This window comes from Struthio camelus, chromosome 3 (genome assembly GCF_040807025.1).
Source record: "Struthio camelus isolate bStrCam1 chromosome 3, bStrCam1.hap1, whole genome shotgun sequence".
Classification (NCBI taxonomy): Eukaryota; Metazoa; Chordata; class Aves; order Struthioniformes; family Struthionidae; genus Struthio; species Struthio camelus.
Window position 1 is genome coordinate 73,399,325 of NC_090944.1, and position 24,350 is coordinate 73,423,674.

Here is a 24,350-nt window from a genome sequence, read left to right on the forward strand (position 1 = left end):
GTGGTATTTGAAAATTTAAGAAGTGCTTTTATCATGGAATCCACTGCAATTTCCTTTTTTTTTCAATATATACAGATGCAATCTCTGTAAGATATACAGACTGGAAAAAGCCTTACACATGAAAACTACGTAACAAGTATTTCATTTAATGTAATCAACAAGTCAGAAAGTAAACTGGGCTTCCAAAGTTGCGTCAATCAGATCGCATTAATGCTTTTTTCAAATACTTAATACTTTTCTATTTTTAGTAACTGTCCTGCTTGATAGAAATTAGTAACACTTTGGTAAAGATGTTGTATAAAAAAAGCATTTTGGCATGTAAATGGTTCCAGTGGCATAAATCTACTATCTGCAAAACAAACAAAAATACTGCTTCAGTATTTTTCGTTCAAGATACCAGAAGACATTACTAGCTCTGTGTATTCAACAAACTACTTGCAAGCGTTGCCAAGACAAAAGAACAGGAGGATTGATAACATTTGTGATTTTAATTGTAGGTGAAGCATATACGCTTTCCAACATCCTTTAAGTCTGCTTACTAAACCTTAGCTAAGATTTAAAGAAAGCTTCAACGTATAGGAAACAATGCTATGAAATAACATAGCAGCAGTATGGCTGGCAGGCACAGAGGCCAGTGAACACCGGCAGCAGTTCTGATCACTTTCACAAAAAGTCTTTTTGGAAATGCTGTCAGGCAGAATTAACCATTTTGACTGCTTTCTTTCAGACCGACAGTCAGTAGGTATCCACTATAGTGTGAATTACTCAGTCAGTTCCACTGACTAAAAAGTGAGGTTGGATACCTACTACGCAAGTAGAAATCAATTTAGAAACTTCATTCAGTTGCCTATACGTAGGTGTCTGCTTTCATGTGAAGTGCTTCACTGTATCCGAGATATCCATTTCACATCTACTAGCCCATGCAGGTAACATGGAAGACCTGGACCCTTCTGGAGAGGCAGCAGGAGACTAGACAGGATCTGTAAAAAGCTAGTTATATACTAGCTATCTGATATCATATATATGATATAGCTTTTACATAAATGCAAATGCATATACATATACACATACACACAACGGCTATAATTACTAGCTTTTGCAGAAGAATTTCATGTATATATATATTTAACTTACATGATCTGGCAGTTTTATGCCTCTTACAGTTACATACAAAGTTGATGGGTAACGGTTTCTAGGACATTTTGCCCACCACTCATAAATCTCAACAACATTCGAATGTGACCTGGTCCTTGGAGGTCCTGGAGGCGGGTAATACAATTGTAGACGCAGTTTTCTGTCAACATTTAGAACTCCATTCGCACCTACAAGCTGAAAGGGTGATTAAAAGAGAAAACATGTGTTAACACAAAGTTAACAAAAGTCATTTATTATTATTAACATCAAATAACTACAGTCTAAATTCTGAAATCCACTTCCCTTTGGGGAAATTTACTATTCCTGAAAGTGGTAATGAAGTAAGCATGCATTAATTATTCCCATGAATAAACCACTAAGATTAAAGCTCAGAACACAGCCTGGATGTTATCTGGATGTTTCTGCTTTAACTGATACAGGTGAAAAGACAAATGCAAAAACAGATGCAATAGTAATAAACAACAAGCCATTATTTTAGTTGTATTTGTGAGTTGGAAATTCATGCATCTGTTCACTATTAGGCTGTGCTGAATGCCCAGATGCACAGTCCCCATCAATATACACCCAGAGAGGGGATTCCAAACCCCTGACTCCTGAGACTCATCTTGATTTGAGATGAGAAGACACTCAGTCTATAATGATCTGGAGGTCCCTACCCCTTCGCCAAAGCTCACAGTCAGTTAGCTTCCCTAGTGTGTCTCCTGCTTTAGACCGGTCAATGGCTGTCAAGATCTACTATCCACAGGGACAGGTGAAAATGAACAACCCTCAGGCAAGTTAAAGCATGAAGTATCTTGTCAGCTCCCAATGGCCAATCAGCTGGCACATCCAAGCCTCTCCTAGAAGGGGAAAAAGGTACATGATGTGCAGGCTAAACAGCCTGTATCTCATCGCTGGATCATTTCAAACTTTGCAACTAGAAGTGACAGGCATTTTATAATTAGTCTGGGGAGTCTTTTCAAAGACTGGTTAACTAAAAATGGCACTAGAATACAGAACAGTTGAAGTAAAAATATCAGCAAATTAGTCCTTTTCTTTGCAGAGACAGTCTCAGGAACACAAAGAAAACCTGCAGGACATTTAGTATTTCACCCAATTATATTCCTCAGTGTATTTGCTAGTTTTTTACCAAGTTCTACACTCAATGAAAGAAGAAATCTTATACTTATCCTTCCTTGAAAGACATACATTCCTTACTGTCAGACTTGCTTTCTGTACTGTGAACTTTACTGGGGCAGGGAAGCAGAGGGAAAGAATAAACAGCCAAGCAAGCAAGGATTTGTTTTTCATGTCTGTTGCTTGGAAATATTCAAAACATTTTCCCACTTCGAGTTATTTTCTACATATAATTTAATAAAAATGTTTGTAATTTTTGTTTCTTTATTTGAATATTTACATTACCTTTAGAAATGCCCAACAGATTTTTCGGAAACCACATTCCTGAACTCGTACTTCAGAGTTGGCTCTTACTTCATTCATACTTAGAAAATCAAGGATCTACAAGCACAGTGTGAATATAAATATATTTCTAATGAATACATAACTTCATGATAACAAAAAATACTACTGAAAATATTCTAGATGTGATTCATTAAATTAAGCAGATTTCAGTTCTAGACAATTACAAAAACAGTACGTCTTCCACACAAGCATACAAGGATACAAATAGCAGGCCTTTTTGCATTTGTCTGATGGCTATAACCTATTTTTAAAAAAGATCATAAGCGAGTCTTTAAAAATTATTCATGCTTCCCACTTTATCATTAAGAAAAGGAAAAAGTTGCTAGGAAAGAGACATTGTTCACTGATTTCATGTGTAATTTTCATAAATCCTTTATAGTTCGCCAAAGCAACTGTATGTTTACCTAGCTAAAAAGGGCAAAGAATTAATTTTCCTTTCCTAATGTCATGAGCTATGACCAAGTCTTTTTAGTTTTTCTGGTCTGTAATGAGACTCTTTGGATATTTAGCCACTCCTCGAAGTCTACATGGTATACAAAAACTTGGAATCATGCTATCTTCAATTCTGTATTTCAAAAATCACACCAAAGTCAAATAACAGGCTGTCAGTGCAGTCATACTTTTGGTTCCAACATTAACATTGTTTCCGTGAAGACTCTTTAAACACAACTGTAATTACTTTTGTGCTAAGCAATCAGAGACTTCTCTTAATTCTATAAACGTGTTCATTTATGAATATCACAGAACATAAAGAAACATCTGGCAATATTGCATTCAAAGTATTTGAAACACAAATAACATGGAATGAAAATATATTTATTGCACAAGGTTTCCATTTTCATGTAAACACTGCAGAACCCCTCTCGTATAGACTGTTTATAAATACTGAAATATTTAAGCTCAGAAGTATGTTGAAAACACACCTCACAATTTTTCCTATAAACACAAATTTACTGGGGGCCGAAGTAACAATTACTGTTTAAAGAACAGGAGAGGAAAAGCAGATGGCTACAATGTTAGCGGAAAACAATACAAAAGCTTCTCATTGGTACAAGAAAAAAAGAGGTGTTGCTACAGAAAGATAAACTCCATCTTTTAGCTGCTGATGCTTAGGCATCTCTTCATATTTCAAGAATGTGGAAAAGGAAAGTTGTATGCTTTCTCTGTGGTGTCACGACTCCTGATTTGGAACAATCTTAACAGTCTTCCCCAGAAGTTTCTCAAATGAGTCAATAAGAACGGTCCATCCTCCTTACTATTACCAAAACAGAGTTTCTTAAAGTAGTGGTTATTAGCATTAACTAGCACCACTATTATTTTCTGGCATCTCCACTTAATGCTTTATCTTAAAAAGCTATGCTATATAATCCCGTATAACTGAAAAAGAAAACTAAGTCAGTTAAATACATACTATTGAAGAAGCACAGGCAGAAAATTATAACATGTGAAAATCTGATGTAAAATATTTAATCCTTACCTCAAAGAAGAGAATTATCATAGGACTTTCTTCAGTATTTTGAATAAAATAACTAAAACGCTCATTAAATATGACTTGCTCCTCCCACTCCGGAAGTGTTGATTTAAACTGTCTGAAATCATATGGTTGCGTCATAATAGGAAGAACGTGCTCTATTCGTTCTTGTTCGTAGTAAGATGCAACTTTCCTCTTGCTGTTCGAAAATTTCCAAAGAGTTACATTGGTTATAATGCCTTAAAAAAAAAAACACTTCAAAAAAAAAACAAACAGTATTTCCACTTACTGAAAACAAAGAAACATACAAGTTGCGTTCACTTGATTTTAGAAAGAAATTCCTAAAGCTACCCAAAATGTAAGGCGATTGACCATGTATGCAGAAATAAGAAAGGCTGAAGAACAAAATCTTAACAATTAAGTTACTGTAACGTAACCAAATTTGTGCAAAATGATCCTGGTGGAGTATACTGTATGAATTCTGTAAAATTTGGTTTGCAGGATACCTATAAAAAATGAAACAAGTGCAGTGAAGTGATCAGAAATATGGAGAATTAAATTTCATTTCAGCATTTTAAAAGTGCTTTTACAAAAAAAGGCAAATGCTATTTATGCCACATGAGTTTTGCTTACTTATTCTCATCTTAGCTTCTAAATATTTTGAGATTTAGGAATTCTTCTCTCTGGAAAGAAGACAGAATGAAGCATGCTGCAAAAGTGTGAACCTTGAGATCAATACTGTAATGCAGAGCATTTACAAGTGCCAAGAAAGAAAAGAGGAATATCACTAATTTTCTCTTAGATATGCATTATCAGAGATGTAGAACCTAATGAATGACCTTGCAAGCTCAAAATTCAGCGCTACTTTCATATTTTCTAGGGATGAATCAATGTGTATAAGAATCATTGACAACAGAATCAGTTTATTTAAAAAAGTCACCTATGATTCTTCTTGACGTATAGGCCAGTTCTCTGATCAACGATATGGATTTTAACCATAGGATGAGACACGAGGAGATCAGTTTTGAGTCGATCAGCTCGATGGATATAAACTCCCAACACAAGATCATCATCACAACCCAATTTAGACTGAGTTGAAATTTCTGAACTGTTCATTTCCTCTACATTTTCTGCAGCAACTTCTGTGTTTTCTTCTAGAGCTAGGAGTGAAGTAAATAGAGGTTACTATGTTCTGTTACGGACAGTTAAAAGTATTTTCTCAGCAATCAACAGTAAAGCAATAATATTTCATGTGTTCTTTATGTAATAGGCTAAAATAAAATCAGCAAAATTGCAGTATTTTATACTGCAATTATTTATGCAGCATTGTATATTTATTTTATGAATAAATGTACAAACGAATATGTATTAATTCATATAACGTATTTCTACTGACAAATTTTTTTTAAACCTAAACTCTTTCTCTTAACTAATACAGGTTCTTCTCCGCCACGATGACTTAAAATCCATATAGTTCAACATCCTGTCACAGACAGTAGCCTGTAATAGTTTCTTAAGAAAAACGTAAGAAACAAGATATGTATCAACTCATGCTTTCTCTAGTGCATCTTCCCTGAATCTACCAAACATTGTTTTAAGAACTGCCTGAGTTAGATATTACAGTGAGGGCACTAACAAGATAATCAGAATATGCATTTAAGTACTACGCTGTAAAGCTGGTATATATTAAGCATAATATATTATTATGATGCTCAAAAACAATTTTAACTATTTATCAATTTCAAAACTATTTGCGATAAATGAATTCTCATTATTTTATACAAGTACATCAAATTGACTTACTTAGAAATTAACCTCAGAACGGGGAAGCACAAAAATATAATTAAGTAAAGGAAACAAAGTATCATCAACAACAGTCTCAGTCACTTCTGTGTTACTACTAGGTTACAATGTGTTTTAGAACCAAAAAAAGGAAAAAAGTCTTGGGTAATAAAACACACCATTCTAACATTTTGATGGCAAACCTTTTTTAGTTTTCCTTTTAACCTTCTTTGCTTTAGGTTTCTCTTTTTCCATGCCTTCCTCCAGTTTCTGTCCTTCCGGTGTAAACAGTCTTTCCAGTGACTGATTTTCATTATCATCTTCTGCTGGATATTGCGGATAATGCTGCAGCTCTGAGAGGGACATTGCACTGCAATGTAATGGATTACTATCAGCAATTATATTGTATTGCCTATATGGATACAATTACTCATTATCATTGTTAATCTATTTGAAACTTTCTCCTTACTTCTCCAACTCATAATCTATTTATCTTCAAAACGTAACCTTTCTCTCATCTTTTTTCATTTCTCTCCCCTCTGTTTCCTACTAATTTTCAGATAATTGTAGTACTATTCATGTGAATAAAGCTAAGCCAATTGCTTTTTGCTGAATCAGGGCCATCACTCATCACCAACAAAACATGCATAAAATTGTTTTAAATTAGTTAAGAGATGATTTCACAGGAAATAAACGTCAAATAGTAATGGAGGGTATTTTTGAAAAGGTAAAAAGAATCTGTAAGTTAAGTTATGAATTTTGGCAGCGTTCTGAAACAGCATTAGGTAGTAAAATTTTTTCTATAATAGAATCACCTAGTCAGTTCCTCACTTGGAAAATACGAATAATTTATCGGAGAGCTTTTGCCTATCTTAAAACAATGTGCAACACTGCGAAAGATTTAAAATCATTGATTACAGTTTATGATGGTACCTTGTTTCAGCTTCACATAAAACTGGCATTTCTTTCTTCTTTTTCTTCTTTTTGCCCACTTCACTGTTCAATACAACTTCATGGCTTTGAATAGTGGAGGTAAATTCAGACATCTGTTCTTTAAGTTTCATTCTTATTTTCTTTTTAATTGCATTTGCCTCATCCTCAGCTACGTGCATCTGATAGGCTTGAATTAGCTCTTCCTCCTCCTCTAATTCAGTTACATTTCTTGCTTCAGTCAAGGAATTTTTTATCTTTCTATCACCTTCTTGATGAGGTACATCTGTTTGTGATTTACTTTTTGTTTTTTTCTTTGGAAAATCATTAATCTTTTTTTCAAAACTCTCCAACTTAGCTTCACAGAATTTTTCTTCCTCATTAAATTGTTCTTGTAACAGGGATTTCTTTTTCTTCTTGTTAGACTTTGGTTGCTTGTTCTCCTCTCCACTAACAACATCATTGTTTATTTTCTCTGCAATTGAGGCTTTTTCTCTCAGTTTATTTTTTGTAAATCGAGGACTCTTTTCTTCAGGATTATACGTGTTGTTTATGATTACTTCATCGTTCCCACTCGCTTTAGCTAGATCAACATTACTTCTAAACGTGTCAAGCTATAAATAACAATATAAAACATACTTGATACTAAAAATTACATTCTAAGGATAAACATAGTACTTTTGTATGTTACATTAAACAAAGTAAAATAAAACCAAACATTAATTGCTTTCTTGTTTAGAATTAACAAGTGGCAGATTGAAAAGCAACAGATATTTCATACTTAAAGAAAAAAAAAAGTTTCTATTTGGGCACTTCATCCTGATTGTTGCTTTGCTTTTTTTTAAACAACTTATATGTACATCCAATAAGAAGAAAAATCAACTCCATAAAGATATGCTAATGTTTTACACTATGGAAGACTTGAAAATAACATGCACCACCAAAATAAATATTTACATCCATTCAAAATGCAGGTTAAAGGCAGGCTCCAGGCTCAGTTGTTTGGACTCTACTGAAAGCTGCCTGCCAAAGTTTGACACTCAAATCACATTAAAAAGGGTTAAAATTAAAAAATTGATTTAGAACATTTTCTAGAAAATCTATAAAGCTGAAAAAAACATTATATTGCCAGTAGATTGGCAAAAAATAGTCAATTTAAAGCCAGTCCAGTAAAAACAGCTAAGATTAATTTCAGTTAATACATCTGTCTTTACATTCCTTCTGTCCATTTTTTGTGGGTTTTAGAAAACACATCGTAAACTCTCCTCCCTCCTTACAGGTTTGTTTCCCTGTTACTCCACGTAAAATGTCCAAACAACACAGCAAGTAACTAAGATATAAACTCATTCTATAAAGAGCTTGAAACACAGATCTCTGCTCTTGCACAGACTAAGTCACTGAGGTTCATTTACTCTGTTGTCTTAAAACTCTCTGGAATCTTGAGGTGAAACATTAATACAAAGGCTTTAAAATATTAAGAATGCAAATAAAAATAAATATACCTTCAAGAAGTTGGAGAAAATATTAATTATCTACATTCAATCTTTTCTTCGCCAAGACCTTCCTCCTCCGTCAATAAACATAAATGTCTTCCCAGTCTACCTCGGATTTTTCTCCCATTTTTGGAAGCATGTTAAAAATGGGCAGAATTCAAGACTCCTTTTGTACTTTTTCACAAACACTGAACAAGAAGGCTATCATTGGCATTTCTTGAATGAATAGCCTACACACAGTGTAAAAATCATGTTTGTCTTGAACAGTTTTAAAAAGGGAACAATATACAAAAAGGAATATGTGATCACAAAAATCTACAAACTTAAAAGGGAAGAAAACACTATTTGACAGAAAATAAAGCTACAATGGCAATGACACTTTGGGGGATCCTGACTTAAAAATGTACACCTGTCCAGCAGTGAGAATGATATGCCTGATTAAGAAGTACACGCTATATGCAAGTCATCATCTCCATAATGTATTCCTTACATTATCTTAGCCTGCATTATAATTATTTTAGCCTAAGAACCTTCGTTATTATTCTATTTTACTCACACCTGAAATTTGAAGAGAGAGTGTGTGGGCATTAATGGAGGTATTATACCTATTGAAAGATAAGGTAGGAAAAGGAAAGTAAAGTTTCGAATGTTTCGAATAACAACAGAGAAGGGAGAAATCAAAGTAGTCTATTATTTGTATAGGAAAATTGTCAAATAAAAGCAGTATGACAAGCAAAATACACAAATAAAAAATATAAGCTGAAGTCTGACACTAGAGATAAAGCTTAAAAAGGTACTAACTAGAAATTTTAATGATAAATATTAAATGACAGTATCAGGAACAGAATATAAATCAGTGGAAAAAATAGGGTCTAGAATTTCATGCAAGGATGCACATCTACTACATCAGAAAAATCTAAAGCCATTCATATATCATTTCAGCCAATATGTTTATTTTTAGCACCAAATATCTAAAAGTAGTTTAAATTATCTCAAAATCAAATCGTGAAAAAATCTGTCTTGTACCTTCAACTTTTTCTCGCCTAAATAGACCAGCAACATCCCCTTTATTCATAAGTCAATATTTAAGAGGATGTGAAAGATATATAACTGGAGATACAGAGAAAGAAAACAACATTTTAGGCAACAAACTTTGTATTAACCAAATTAAAGCAAAAAGAAGAATGCTTTCTCATGCATTATCCACTTCCTTATCTGCATTTTTACTGGGAAGGCTTTAAAAGCAGAATATATGGAATGAAGGCTAGAACACACTGGCAATTATTGAGACCCAATGGTTACCAACAATCAAGATCATGCAAATTTTTTTGCCTTTCATAGATCTTTAATCCATTTCTGCTGCCCAAAACCTACATTTTTTTGAGAAAACCGAATCTGAAAAACTAATCTTTTACATTTTTGAGAATTTCTAAAATAACTCTGATACGCAAGAAACATTTCCTCAAAGAAAGTTAGCTATTGCAAAGTCTGACTTGAAATATTTACTCGCACCTATTATTTATTATGCCTATACACAAACACATACATCCACAAATATCTGACATGAATAATAGTAGTCTATACTTAATTACAACAAATTTACTCTTAGGAAAAAAAAAAGCAAAATATCTTCACAATGAAATAAAACACTACTGTAAAATGCAGTAAATTCCACTTTTTGAATCTCTGCAACTATTCAGTTAACATCAGCTCATGGAAAAAATGGACTATAAAACAGACCTGAGAAACTTCTACAATCTCAAAGCTCAGCAGGGGTGTCTTATGTCTAGGACAGAAGCTAAGACAGTATTAGTCTAAAGAAATCTACTAATTGTCCATGTTTCCCCAAAGAAAAAAATGCAAGAATTTTCAAGGCTGGAGATACTCTTATTATTGGTACCCTCATCAGACTCAAAACTCCAAGCTGTCATCTAAGGCCTTAGGAAGAAAGGGAAAGACTGGACTGAATGAGCTAGGAAGAAATAAATTTCAAATGGATAACCGATGGATAAAGTCCTGCCTCAAAAACTAAGCCTTACTTATCAAAGGGTGCCCATTCAATAGTCTAATCTGGTCAGGCTGCAATCCAGGAAAGATAAAAAAATATATATATTTTTGGCTTTGGAAGGGATAATAGCAATTCCCCTTTCAGACTGCATCCCATTGCTTGGCTTTTGCTGGTTCTATTTCAAAATCAAAGCCATGTCTTAAGGCCTCACACCCACTGCATCTCTGGCTACTGAATAACAAACCAGATCTTTTACTTGCAACAGTTGCTGCCTATCACCATTTCTACTGTGATTCCTCCATTCTTAACTGTTGTGATTTCAAACTCCTCCTGCCTCACTGATACCAGCTTTCTCATTCCAGTCAGGCCGCTTCCTTTCTCTCCAGGCAGACTTGGCGATGGACACAGGGAGCACAGTGGGCAGGCAGTCTCCTCTCACTTCTGTAGTTTAGAATTAGAGCAACCTCCCACAGTTCCAGAACTCAGGTTTCAAGGAGCTGATGGATCATGAACAGAGAAGGTTTTGTTACTCTAATAAAAGCTAGATCCAGTAAAGAAAAGGGAAAGAAGCAGGCTGGAACATTTCCAGTAGAAACATGCTCTCAGCCATGACCTGTTCTTGACCAAACGTGGGAGACTGCTCACGGCACATGTGTGACTCAAGGACAACCACCGCTGATAGATTTCATGCATTCTCAAGGTATGTGAAATGCTACAGAGCTGAATTATATGAAGTGAACAAAACTGAAATAGAACCAGTCAGACACCACCATCTCCTCCCACACTCTGCATTTATTTCTGACAAAGAAATGATAGGTATTTGCTTAAGCTTTTACAGAAATTTCTACTGGAATGTAAGAACCAGCATAGAAAATATTAATCTCAGGTCTTACAAGTTTGCTAGACTTTAATGAAATGATCCAAATGAGAAGTGTTAGGTTTCAATACACACTGTTCCCAAGTTCTTAGTTTTTTAGTGTTTTAATTGTTAAAAATCTACAGCTTCAGCAAAACTGTAATAAAAGTTAGGCTTCTATACAGATCAACGTGGATCCTAAAACAATTCTCAATGTGTGTGTGTGAACCATTAACTTCCAACTCAGTTCACCACGGTTTTAAGTGTTTCCAGTCAACTCTGAAATACTAGTGTTTTACATTACTCTCTTCTGGAACAGAGTGGGAGCCAATTTTAAAACCAAAGTAATTTTCCAATGTTTGAGTGATATACAGTTGCATATGAACGTACAATTACTTGTTCAAGGATATTTACATCATACTTACAAAACACAGATTTAAAAACTCCTGTTTCACCAAAGAAGTAAATCTAAGCAAGGAGAAATTTATCCTTATGCTTATACATATGCCAACAAAGCGAAAGAAAAAAAAAAACTCCTTTGACTTTTCTATACTATATTTTGGACATTATGTTGCACACTAAAAGACATACAAAATTTAAAAAAAGATATCCACGCAAATACCAACTTTGAATTGTCAAGCTCAAGACAGAATTATATTTCAGTATGACAGCTCTAAGAACTCTTTTACAACAATGCAGAATGTAGTTGCGCATAATAAACAAACGTTAATTTCTGATATTATAAAAAATTCCACTCCGGTATCTTTAACAAATATTAGAGAATAAAAGGAACGTTCACTTCCAACATCCGGTATGGATATGACCGAAAGAAAGATTGAAAACATAAATCCTAACAGCAGGAAAATAAAAAAACCCAGTAGATTTGTCTTTTAAGCAATTTTTTTTTAATCCCAAGCATGAGTCCATATTTGGGATCTATAGCGTTCTCATTAAACATTTATTTTTGTGCTCAAGAAAAAGAGCGCAATATGAGCCATATCTTAGGAAACCTCTGACACTCTTTTAATCAGAGACAGGGCACAAAAAAAAAAATCACCTAGTGACAAAGTGAGATTGATATAATCATTCCTAATCTGCACGTTATACACTGCAGCCCAAATCTTTAGAACAACTCTTCACATATGTGTACTGCCTAAGTACACATGAAGTCACAATGGGACCACAAAGATTAGCACATACAAATTAACGCTGATCACTGGGACTATAATGAAAAAAAATTATGTTTCAAATGTTGTTTAATAGTGTTTGTAAATTCTTATTCTCATACTAGTAATTTTAGGAAATGTAATGAAGTTAAGGTTATCTCTAACATTAATTATTTTAAATTCTCATGAGTTGTCACTTCACAGATGTCCTGCATGTATATATCTGTATTACACAGGCATATCTCTACTGCACAGATTTATTACTTAATCTCAAAACTAAATACTATTATGGCCTGTAAGCCCATCCCTCACACTGCCAGTGAAATCCATACTGAATTTAGAAGTCCTAAAACTTTTCTGAAAAATATGAATGGAAAAAAAAGTATTGACAGAATTTTAGTAAGCGTATGACTGCATGCGCCACTTACTCTTTACTAACATTATACTCTGAATTCAAACTCTGGCATACCTCCAAACTACTAGGCTGTATTTCTATACAATACAAACAATAAATAAAAACCACAGTGACAATAAAAGTTATGTGCACAAAGATACTTTATATTTTATTTTTGTAAATGTTTACAAAAAATATATTTTCCTGAACTTTCACCATTAAGGCAACCAAACAAAACCTGGACGTGTTCACACTCACCACAATATTCTCTTGAAACTTCTTTTTCTTTGATTTCTTTCTGTTTGTTAGGCCAGCATGACTTCTGAAGATCTCTTCAAAGCGAACTTTGGTTTTTGCCTTTGCCTCACTTTCAACTGTAAAAAGAAGCTAGACTATCGTTTACCTGCTCAGTAATCATCATTGCTAAAACAGTGCCTAATGACACTTTAAAATTGCAATATATGACAGTACTTTATTAGGAGAAAATCACCAAGAAATTCAGTTGGAGCTGTTAAGATTTTCACTGACAATGTAAACTTCCTGAGGATAACTCAGCAGTAAAATTATGAAACGCACCACATAATTTCTCGTTGCAGAAGTCAGCACTCTACCGATTTTGAAGGGCATACACAACAGGATCAGTACAAGGCCCTAGGCTACCTGAAGCAGGGGACAGATTACTGCCCCCCTTGTTCACATGCAGCAGTATACTGCTGCTGGAGATAACATGCTGCTTGCAGAAGGAGTGCTGGGTTCAAACTAAGGCTGGAACCCAGAGGAGACAAGCAGCAGCTGCTCTCTGAGATGGAGCTGCAACAGACAGGAGTGCTCATGGACTCGAACTCAACAGGAGCTGAGACTCTGCCTTTCCGCGAATCATGAAACTGCCATTAGCACCATTTCAACCCTTGAAGCAGGAGGTGTTCTAGCTCCTCCCCTGAGGCATGCTCATTTGTAGCCAAAGAATTAAAAGTGTAATTTGGTACATCACTAAAAAAGGCTATTGAATCTTCAGCTATTATATGTTTACCATTAGAAGTAAATTTTTACCAAAAAAAGGCAAAAAAACCCTCGAAAATCAGCTATGAACACTGACTCAAAACTAAGTCAACGCATTACAAATTTATAGATAGAAGTAACTCCTATCATTCGCATCTAGTTCTGATTATAAAATACATATTAGAAATCAAACACAAAATAATCTTACCTGGTGGCATTTTCAGTTCTGAATTAAGAATGGCTCAACATACTACCCGTTTCTTCCTCCGAATTCATCATCCTATTTAAAGTAATTAACAACTTTAATGAACAAATTGGTCCATAGACTTGATACTACAAATTTAATGCATGCAAATTAATATCAAGGATGAGTACAGGCCTCAATTCAGGCATACAACACAAACAGCCTGAAAATAAATATTCGCCCTAGTTATGACAAGCTCTCTGCCCTACCATCTCAGCGCAGGTTTCTCCCTAATCCGATGCTTTTTATTTGTGAATAAATAAAAAACAATGCTACAACAATTTAAATGACTTTTTTTCCTGGGCAGCCAAATATCTCAGTACTATAGTCCTTCTATCTTTTAAAAAAATGCACGATTTATCTAAACAGTTATCCATAAAGCCATTTACAAAGAAGCCTTTCTATCAGATTCCTGCCCTGATAACATCATCAGGAAAGCAACATTTTAGTCAGCTGATAGCCTCCAGTGCAAAGATTCATAGCTGCCAGTAAATCTAATTTTATTGCAAATTTCTAAATATTTACGTTTACATAAATCCTTTGCATTTTACATAGAGCAGATGAGCAGTTACACAAAAGTCATTTCTTTAAAGAAAAAATGTTAGGCCCTCCTGGAGGGGGAGAAAAGCTTAAAAATGCAATCCAAGTAAAGCTTAAAGGCAAATAATATTATACAGCTTTATCTTTTCATCAACAGAATTTGATATGTTTTACAAAAAACTTCAATACCAAACAATTGTTTTGTAAATAGTGGAACTAATGAAGCCTAGCTTCCTATGTGTGTATTACCTTCCCCTTAGCCTTACATGCAATAAATTATTATACCTACCTATCTCACCAATAGCCTGTTAGGCAATAGCTCCAAGTTCTCTTCATGTAATACCTTCTGTTACACCCTACTATCTAAGTACACCCAGACTAGTACATCCTAGTACATCCTACATCCATCCTAGTAAATTAAGATGTACCGGCAAATATTGCCAGTCTATGTAGTTAAATTATCCCTGGCACAGTTTTAGTCCAAGCCAGCTAGCATTCCCCCAAACAGTGCTACTTACTGCTTACAGTAGCCTAGTCTGCCAACTGGCCAAGCCAAATCAAAAAAAAAAAAAAAAACCCAAACAAAACAAATAAGCAAACAAACAAAACCACCCCAAAACAATAACCACTCAAAAAAGGAAAAGACCTGAGGCTGGTTTGGAATTACAAAAGTACTGATTAGTCAGCTGCCAGGTTTCATTAGTTTATTTTGTGTATCAAGCAAAAGCATTTATACTAACTATCCTACAGTCTAAGCATGTTTGAAATGGGCAAGGCTGACCAGAGCTGCCTTCAGAGGAGGAAAAAAAATGTTTTGTTCCATAATACGTTTCATCATTTCACCAACAGGGTAGCAGTATTTTCCCTTACTAAAATGTATTTTGCCTGATAAAGCAAATCTTTACTGTCACAATTAAAACAGTAATAGTTAAAAGTAACACAAACGCCTAATTCTTACAAGATATGAAGAAGAAAACATGATTAAAAATGAATCTGCCTTTGAAGTTTATACTTAGGTACATAGAAAGCCCATTCTAAAGCCCATGGCTGTTAAGTGCTGCTTTTCAATTACTGAATTCACAATCAGCTGGAAAATATTTATAATTTGAAAGTGCAGAAAATGAAATATAGCTATAAAATATAGCAGAGTCTGTCACTTTAATCATTCACTGCAGATTGTAGAAACACAAAAACTGCTGTTATTATTAGCTTAGTGATTTCAACCACCTTTGAAAAAAACCAATGCTTTTTAGATTTAATACAAAGAAAAAAATATGAGGAACAATATAGAACAAAACTGCAAAGTAAGCATGGTGTATACCTATTCCAAGTATGAAAATAATTTTATAGCCAAATGATAAATAAATCACACTACAAAAAAACTACAGACAAATTAATTTTGCAGATATTTTTGCTTATCATTGAACAATTGCCTCTCCAAGGGCTTTGCCCGTCTTATTTCCACCACTATTCCTCTGCAAAACATACAACGTACCAAATTCACCGGTGAGTTCACCACTCTATATTTACCTCTATTTACTCAGCAAAAATATCTATCTTAGCAAGTCCTATGACAGCGCTGTTATTTCCAACATATTTCCAAGTTAGAATTACATAACCTTTGACATAGCGCATTAAAGCAACTTGTGTAAATATAGCCCATTAATCGACAAGGGTAAGAACAAGGGTGTTTGCTCTGTATAATCTCACCTTAAAATAGGAGAGAGTTAATCGCACAAATTCAGCAACCACAGTACCCCGATCTGAATAAATTCAGTTGTCATTGAGGTGCATCTGTTCAGTGGTATTTCTGCATGATCAACTTTCATCTTTTCTGTGTTAGCCAATATAAGACAATGTTTCCAGGAATGACAAAAAAAATCACACTTGGGAACAGTCAATTCCAGCCATCGAGAATAGCCAGAAAAACAAAATCATGGAGCCAAAGCTTCCAAGAATTTACTGGGCACCTTTCTGAAAAATCATCTAATTTGCTGTCCTCTAATATTTTGTCTTTATTTATAAATGTTTTTTTCTCCAATTCATCAAGCTATTGCTGTCTTCACAATAGCTATATTTTGTTATCTGTCATAGAGATGTTTTCTATCCCAAACACATCACAAAGCACGCATCTCAGGAAAATTTCATTAACCCCTAAAGAAAAAAAGTCAAATCTATATCGTAATGAAGGAGAACATACACAATTTGTTCAATGTTACATGGTAGTGACAAGCCCCCCTATCCGATTAAGATCGCTATGGAAACTGAATTGATAGACTATAATTGCATCCTTCAGAATTTTAATGAACTAAATCTCATATTTTTCCACTATTGCAAAAACTAAATGTAATCTTCAGTGACTAGAAACAAATGGAATCAGACTTTTAAATTAGATCAGTCATCATAGTGGGATACCTTGGGTTTTACTAGTAGGTTTCTCACTTAAATATTTATAGGTATCACTCACTTAAATATTTATAGGTATCACTTCTTCTTCAGAGCTGAGAAAGGTTTAAATCATAATTATACAGCAAAGTAACAGTAAAGAATCTGTCCCTATTTACTAATGATGGATGTGATACCAAAAAGGAGCCCATTTTTATTCATGAAAGTTATTTAAGTGGCATTGGCTGTCAGCTTTCTTAAAAGCCTTATTATTACCACATAAACACCTATGAATCAGCGTATCGAAAGTATTACTAGAGCCACTGCAGCTTTCTAGCTGTTTAGACGTACCTGCAACAAACTTGTGTCCACACTACTTTAAAAGAACATTTAAAAGCGCTGATGCTATCTATCCATTGAATTGTGCACGAGTAACATACCAGAAAACTTTAGTTTCTGAGTAGTCGTCATTTTTTCCAGAACTCTCGGGACCTTTCGTTAGTTAGAAGGTTGAATTAAAATCCGTCCCTGCCCTAACGGCAAAACTATGGATTTCAGTTTCCTATAAAGCAGTACATCTCACTTGATTACTTCGTACAGTTTTAAGTCTCTGCCTTATCACAGATTACAATTACAAAAATGAGTTCTCGGTAACAGACCACGCTTAGGTATTTATTTCCGGAACGCTGTTTCTCTTTGCCTAGAGGAATAACGGAAAACAACAGAGATATCAAGGGCCACTAGAAGCATCCAGCACCAGGGGACTAACGCATGGGACCGGGGCGCCCCCCGCCCGCCCGCGCGAGCTCCGGCAGCTGCCGCGCGCGCCAACAGCTGCGTCGCGGCGCGCGCTGTAACGGCTGCCAACCCCCAGCCCGAGCCCCCCGCCCCCGGCAGGGGGAAGGGGAGAGGGATAGGGCGACTCCGAGGGGAGGGGGCTCGGGGGAGGGAGCAGCGGCGGGGAGGCGTGCCCCAGCCTACCCGCCTCTCCAGCAGCCGCGCACCGTAAACGGGCGGCGGCAGCGCCCAGGCGGGACCGCGGCCCTACGGCGGCCTTCCCGCCCACAGCGGGGGCACGGCCCGGCGTCGCCCCGCTCCCCCCCGCCCCCGCCCGGCAGCTCCTCAGCAGCGCGAGGGCATCACTCACTTTGGCCTGTCGGCTTCACGCTCGGCTCCGTCCTGCCGTTGTACTGCCTCCCCCCGTCACTGGTTTCTCCCTCATCCCGCGAGCTCCCCCCCTCGCAGTGCCTCGCAGTTGGTTTTGCCGAAAACAACTACAAGCTGCCAAGGAAACAGCGCGCATGCGTGCAGGAGGGCGGAACGGGGAGCCCGCACGGCTTGGGTTTCACGTCGGGTCGGATTAGGTGGGGCACCCACACGGCCCTTCTTGCCGGACAGGGGGCGTCGGCTGGACGGCAGCGGGGCGCATGCGTGGCGAGCTGCCGGAGCTCAGCGGAGCGCGCCTGCGCGGCGGGGGCAGGTGCTTCGACAGGCGTTTCGGCAGTTTGTGGGGCGCGCGGGGGGGCGGCGGTGTTCCTCGTGCGCATGCGCGAGGACGACTGGTGGGGGTGGGGCCGCCGTCGTGCGGGGCCGGGCAGCGTCCGTTTTCGCGTTTGGCGCCCCGAGGCGGCGGTGGCGGCGCGGCGCGGCGCGGCGCGGCTGGGCCTGGCCAGGAGCGCTCGGGCCGCTGCTGCCGCCCGCGCCGAGGCGCCGCCTGGAGGCGCCGCTTCCCGCGGTGTAGTGCCACTCGTCACGGCGCAGGGCGCTGCGGAGCCTCCCGGCCTCGCGGCAGTGCTCGGGCCGCCTGGCGGCAGGCGCTTCCCGCCGCCGGGTCCGCCGCAGGCTGCGGCCAGGCGGTGCCTGGCGGAGCTGGCAGGTGGCGGGGGCCGAGACAAGCCCTTCAGATAACATTCTCCGCCGCGGGAGTGCGCTGGCCCGGTTTGCACCCCGCCTTTGCTCGCTGCGCCTACGTGACTGCGTGTGGAAAATGGGAGAGAAATACTAATCATTTAAGAGCGATGTGCCTTGCACAGATCTCTTTATTAGACCAGGACAGTGTATTTTACAAAACAGAGAAAGGTCAGAAGCTTTCATTAGTTCTGCAGTTGCTCAGGCGTCCTGAGCCTGTTCGTAGCTTTGCGTTCTAATGGGTGACAGATTGATAAGCCCCTTCTTGAAAAACATAAAGTGGGAAGTTAAAACAGGAAAAAAAACCGTGGAAAGCTTTAATAACAGAGCAGTCCCGTAAAGATACCTTAAATTGTAGTTCATTTCAAAAGTCAAAACCCTTCTCTGGGCTCATACTAACAGTGAAAGTTATTTTAGAATAATAAAGTCTCTGGCTAGTAGATCTTTATTGCAATCGGGAGTTTTTCCGTGGACTGCAGAGCAAAGACATCTGCTCTTGCAAATGGCAGCACAGACGTATGTACTGAAGTTAGACAGATGCTTCAGAAACTTTTGTTTTCTCTGTGATTTAGTTGCTAATTTAAGCAATCTTTTGTTCTCTAGGTATAATTAAATACTGATGATTATCAAGACAGATTTGATCATTTCTTATTTGTAAGTGGATGTTGCAGGTTTCTTCAACGCTAGAGGGCTCACTGTTTTAGCTCCTGAAATCAATGCCGGTCTTGAATTAGCGTGACTGTATCTGTTCATAAGCCAAATCAGGCAAAATTAGTCTTCAGTTCACTTTCAGTTGACCATGTACCATTTGTATGACCTAGAGGTCAGTGAATGCTTGTGATACTGTGGTTGTGACATTCGCTGTTCTCAGGTATAACAGTTCCTAGAATTCTGTCAAGATACACCATCTGTGTCAAAAGAACATACGTCCTTCTTTGTTTGCTCCTCAAGATGCATTAATAGCAGAAGCTATTTTCTTTTTCCAGTTCTCTTCTGCCCTCCTCTTTCTCAAATGCATGCAAATGTTCAACTGGTAGGGGAATGAGGTATTAGCAGGACAACTATTGCCTCTCACGGTTCAGATAATTTCATTTTTGCTTATTACTGATATATAGGAATCCCTGTAATATGGAGCTTCTTGGTTACTAGTGACTGTCCCTATCGTTAAAATGAAAATATGGAAAACCAACCAAACTAGAACCAAATGTGGAAGTTAATCCTTTTTATATTTAAAGCTATGAGAAATTCTACCGATTCTACTGAAATTCTACTGACCACCTAATGGTCTCTGGGCTAGTCGTAAGCTAGATATCTCAGTCAGCGGCAGCCTTTATTTTGGCGTTGTGGTCCCAGGAAGTTCCAGCAAAGAATAGAAGCCTTCCATGCCACCTCTTCCATCCTACAGGTAAATTTCTACGTCTGTGGTCTAGCAGGATTCAGGAAAAAAGGAACCTAACAGTTTTTTCCAGACCTTGTATGTCCCAAACTCTGATGCAAATCCTAGCCCCAGCCTTCAATACAGAGTACGTGTCAAAATGGTCCCCCAAAAGAGAATACTGGTTGATGATTATTGTGATGTGTTTACTCTGTTCGACTAGCCGTACTTTATCTCCATGGTTTGTTTTAGGATCCAGCAGAAAAGTTACCTCTTCAAAACCTTTTTCCCTGAACCCGAACACCAATACCAATCTTAACACTTTGGTACAATCAGGAAACTCTATTATAATAGTGTCAAGAGACTTAAGAGTAGCCTCATAAGTATTTGCAAGCCAGCCATCTAAGTTTCTAACAAGCATCTAAGCATTATTAACAAGCCCTAGTCCGAACTTCAACCTTGGCTTCTAATACAGCTGCAAAAGGCTTTTAATACAGCTGTGAAACCTACTGAAACCTACTTCACCTCTGCCAGTAACTACCATTCTTGCAGTCTTGCTAATGTCCATCAATGCTCTCTTGAGTAAAAAAAAAAAGCATTCTTATAATAATGATTTTGATTTTTCTATAGGATGTTGACTATAGTGACAGAATTGTCAAAACCTACAGGGACTGTTCTTACCCTCTGTTTGCAGTAATTAACTAATATTCTAAATAACTTAGAATTGCTCTCCATTTGCATATTATATCATGGACATCTTGCAGGTCAGGGAGAGTGTTTATTAGTTTTCCTATTTCAATAGGAAATAGCTATTTCAATAGCTTCCTCAAGGGAAGGGACAGAGCTGTGGTAAAGATGTTTGTCTCTTACTAAAGCAACACCAGCTTACTTCTTTTAGAATGTCTTACCTTCTCACTGTAGAAGGATTGAAAGGTAACTTAAAATGCATTATCAAGGGCAGCAGAACATTCTGTCCTTCAGATTTGACAGCAGGTGCTGCTTTATTGGCTGCATTTGTAGGCAGTACTGAGTATAATAATCGTTGACTTTTGCTAACACCTGTCTTACCATAGCATTGTCAAGAGAGCGCTACTTGGCCCCGTTCAAAACTGTCAAGAACCATGCTGACAATTGAACAATGGGGGCAGTTGCATATGAGACCTCAAACCTTATTTAGTTTACCGGTTATTGTGGTTTAATTGCAGCTATTAATCAGGATCTGCGATTAGAGAATATGAGAATGGGGCCTACATGGTTTCTGCTCCAAACTTCTACCATAGCTCTGTTTCTGCCACTTCTGGACTTTTAGCTTCTAAATATAGCCTAAATATAAGTGTCTGATATTATCCAAAATAACCTTTGACACCCTGCTTGGCCTCCAGCTCTGTTTTGGATGTTTGATATTCTCTTGGCTTTTCCGAATTATATTCTAGTCAGGGGTCAAATAAAGGTTGTTGTTTTAACCCTAGTGTAGTTACTATACCTCCACAGGCTATGCTTAACTAACTTGGAACTGGGCTGCACTGCCTTTTCCAGTGCTTTATTAGAGCTTTGGCTGACACTTCTGCTGAGGCAGCTGTCCCTAGGACTGTGGCTAGTAGCCCTATGCCAAGTGTGTCAGACATGGTGTAACAACCTGTGCTGAAAACTAGATATATTCTTAAGAATCTGTTATAGGACAATGGTGAAGACAGACTCCCAAAAGCTTTCCACATACCATGTTCTACTGCAACCTTAGACCTCCCTTGCAAAGGTTCGCAGTTACCTGGTATAATGCCACACAAATGCTGTCCTTCCCCATAAACATAAGGCTACACACACTGCACATCTGCAGATATTCTAGAGCAGTCTGCCATGTGATACCAGTGCAGCACCTATCCTGGTGTCTGTCTCCAGGAGACATTTTTTATGAATCAGGATGTTTTGCCACTCACCAGTTCTCTAACGGAATCATTCCCATGTTACACAAATTAGTTTTGCTAATTTGCGAGGCATACTAAGTGAGAATTAATAAACAACAGCCCCTAAAATTTAACTCTTCAGCCAGGACTCGGCTTGCAGCAACAATAGCTGGATTCATATTTTAATGAGTTCAGTAATAAACAGTCTCAACCTCTCCAGCCAGAAACCTGAAAAAATTAAATGCTCACATAAACAAATTAGCTCAACAAAAAGTATCTTTTGAAGGGTGGGAAGAGACAGGGCATTTCAGAGGTAGACTACATAACATACAATACTTAGTTGTTCTCTCCTGGAGTGTACCTGTTACTCTTTCCTGCCTTCAGGGTAAGCGAAGGGTTGGGTGGCTAGCTCGTTCTGACTTCCAAAATGACCATCTCACTCATACTTAGTAAAACTTTAGGGTGATCTCTGCTTGTATCCCTGCTCGTAGCAAGAAGTGATCCGTACTACTGGTTACTGGTCTTGCTCCACCAGTGATGCTGGTTGCAATACTAATGCTAGTTCACTGGAGCTTTTTTTTTTTTTTTTAAAGCAAAGCTGCAAAGAGTATTTAGGTTTGCATCCCAGGGCTCCAAGCCTTACAACTGACAGTTTTCCTCATTTCATAACATTTTTCTCTCTTTCTCTCTCATCTATCTACTCTTTTCTCTTATGTTCAATTCACCTTTTTTCCACCATATATCAAAAGAGTGTTCCTTCTGGGTTACGCCTTCCGGTATTCTAGGAGAAGAAAGATTTCTACTTTATTCTTCAGGCCTCAGCCATCTGATTTGCAGTAGACCCTGAAGGAAATCTGGGGTTTGATAAAGGTTGATACTAGTTACAGGTTTGTGAATGAGAGAAATTAAAGCCCCTATTTTTCTGTGGATGGCTACGGAAGACTTTCAAGATTATGTTAAAACTGGAGCCCGAAGGGTCAAGAGACTGGTGTATAGATCTTCGGTTTATCACTGCAGCCTGAAAGGTACCTAGCAATAAATCTAACAGTCCCACCTGCCCCTGGCTTCTGCTACGCCTATTACTGATCCATAGTCCAAAAGGCTGTTATGGTTAGTTCTGAATTAGTAAACAGCTTACTGAGGATGTGGTTAAGAATAGTTCCAGTATGAGACCCAGGCTCTAGGAAGTCACAGAGTCACAGACTCACAGAATGGTTGAGGTTGGAAGAGACCTCTAGAGATCATCCAGTCCAACCCCCCTGCTCAAGCAGGGTCACCTACAGCACGTTGCCCAGGATCCTGTCCAGGCAGCTTCTGAATGTCTGCAAGGAAGGAGGCTCCACAACCTCTCCGGTTCCAGTGTTCAGTCATCCTCACAGCAAAGAAGTTTCTCCTCATGTGCAGATGGAACTTCCTGTGTTGCAGTTTGTGTCTGTTGCCTCTGCCGTGTCCTGTCACTGGGCACCACTGAGAAGAGTCTGGCCCCATCCTCTTGACACCCTCCCTTCAGATACTTACACACATTGATCAGAATTCCCCTCAGTCTTCTCTTCTCCAGGCTGAAGAGTCCCAGCTCCCTCAGCCTTTCCTCATATCAGTCCCTTCATCATCTTAGGAGCCCTTCACTGGACTCGCTCCAGTGGCTCCGTGTCTCTCTTGTATTGGGGAGCCCAGAATTGGACACAGTGCTCCAGATGTGGCTTCGCCAGGGCTCAGGAGATGGGGAGGATCACCTCCCTCCACCTCCTGGCCACACTCTTCCTAATGCAGCCCAGGATATCATTTCACCTTCTTGGCCACAAGGGCACATTGCTGGCACATGGTCAACTTGTTGTCCACCAGGACTCCCAGGTCCTTCTCTGCAGAGCTGCTTTCCAGCAGGTCAACCCCCAGCCTGGACTGATGCATGTTGCTATTCCTTTGCAAGTGTTCCCTTGGTTGAACTTCAGGAGGTTCCTCTCCGCCCAACTCTCCTGCCTGTTGAGGACCTTCTGAATGGCAGCAGAGCCCTCTGGTATATCAGCCACTCCTCCCAGGTTTGTATCCTCAGCAAACTTGCTGAGAGTGCACTCTGTCCCTTCCTCCAGGTCACTGATAAATAAGCTGAACAATGCTGGACCCAGTATTGACCCCCGGGGGGCACCGCTAGCTACAGGCCTCCAACTTGACTCTGTGCCACTGATCACAACCCTCTGAGCTCTTCCATCCAGCCAGTTCTCAATCCACCTCACCCTCCACTCATCCAGCCCGCAGTTCCTGAGCTTGCTTACGAGGATGTGGTG

General features: G+C 38.4%; 1 protein-coding gene across 7 annotated transcripts in view; it reads right to left on the reverse strand.

Moving 5' to 3' along the window:
- AHI1 (Abelson helper integration site 1) overlaps positions 1 to 18,349 on the reverse strand; it is a 110,435-nt gene extending 92,086 nt beyond the window's left edge. For 5 of the 7 annotated variants that reach the window (XM_068938391.1, XM_068938393.1, XM_068938390.1 and 2 more), the window contains exons 1-9: positions 18,032 to 18,349; positions 13,924 to 13,995; positions 12,975 to 13,090; positions 6,803 to 7,413; positions 6,073 to 6,239; positions 5,028 to 5,247; positions 4,094 to 4,286; positions 2,557 to 2,652; positions 1,135 to 1,329 (exon numbers count right to left, since the gene is read on the reverse strand). In XM_068938391.1, the coding sequence (XP_068794492.1) occupies positions 1,135 to 1,329; positions 2,557 to 2,652; positions 4,094 to 4,286; positions 5,028 to 5,247; positions 6,073 to 6,239; positions 6,803 to 7,413; positions 12,975 to 13,090; positions 13,924 to 13,933 (1,608 nt within the window). In that variant the 5' untranslated portion in view covers positions 13,934 to 13,995; positions 18,032 to 18,349. Of the gene's footprint in view, positions 1 to 1,134; positions 1,330 to 2,556; positions 2,653 to 4,093; positions 4,287 to 5,027; positions 5,248 to 6,072; positions 6,240 to 6,802; positions 7,414 to 12,974; positions 13,091 to 13,923; positions 13,996 to 16,209; positions 17,296 to 17,324; positions 17,628 to 18,031 lie in introns of those variants that run through there. The other 2 variants (XM_068938389.1, XM_068938388.1) reach the window with 2 other exon arrangements.
- Positions 18,350 to 24,350: the final 6,001 nt, after the last annotated feature.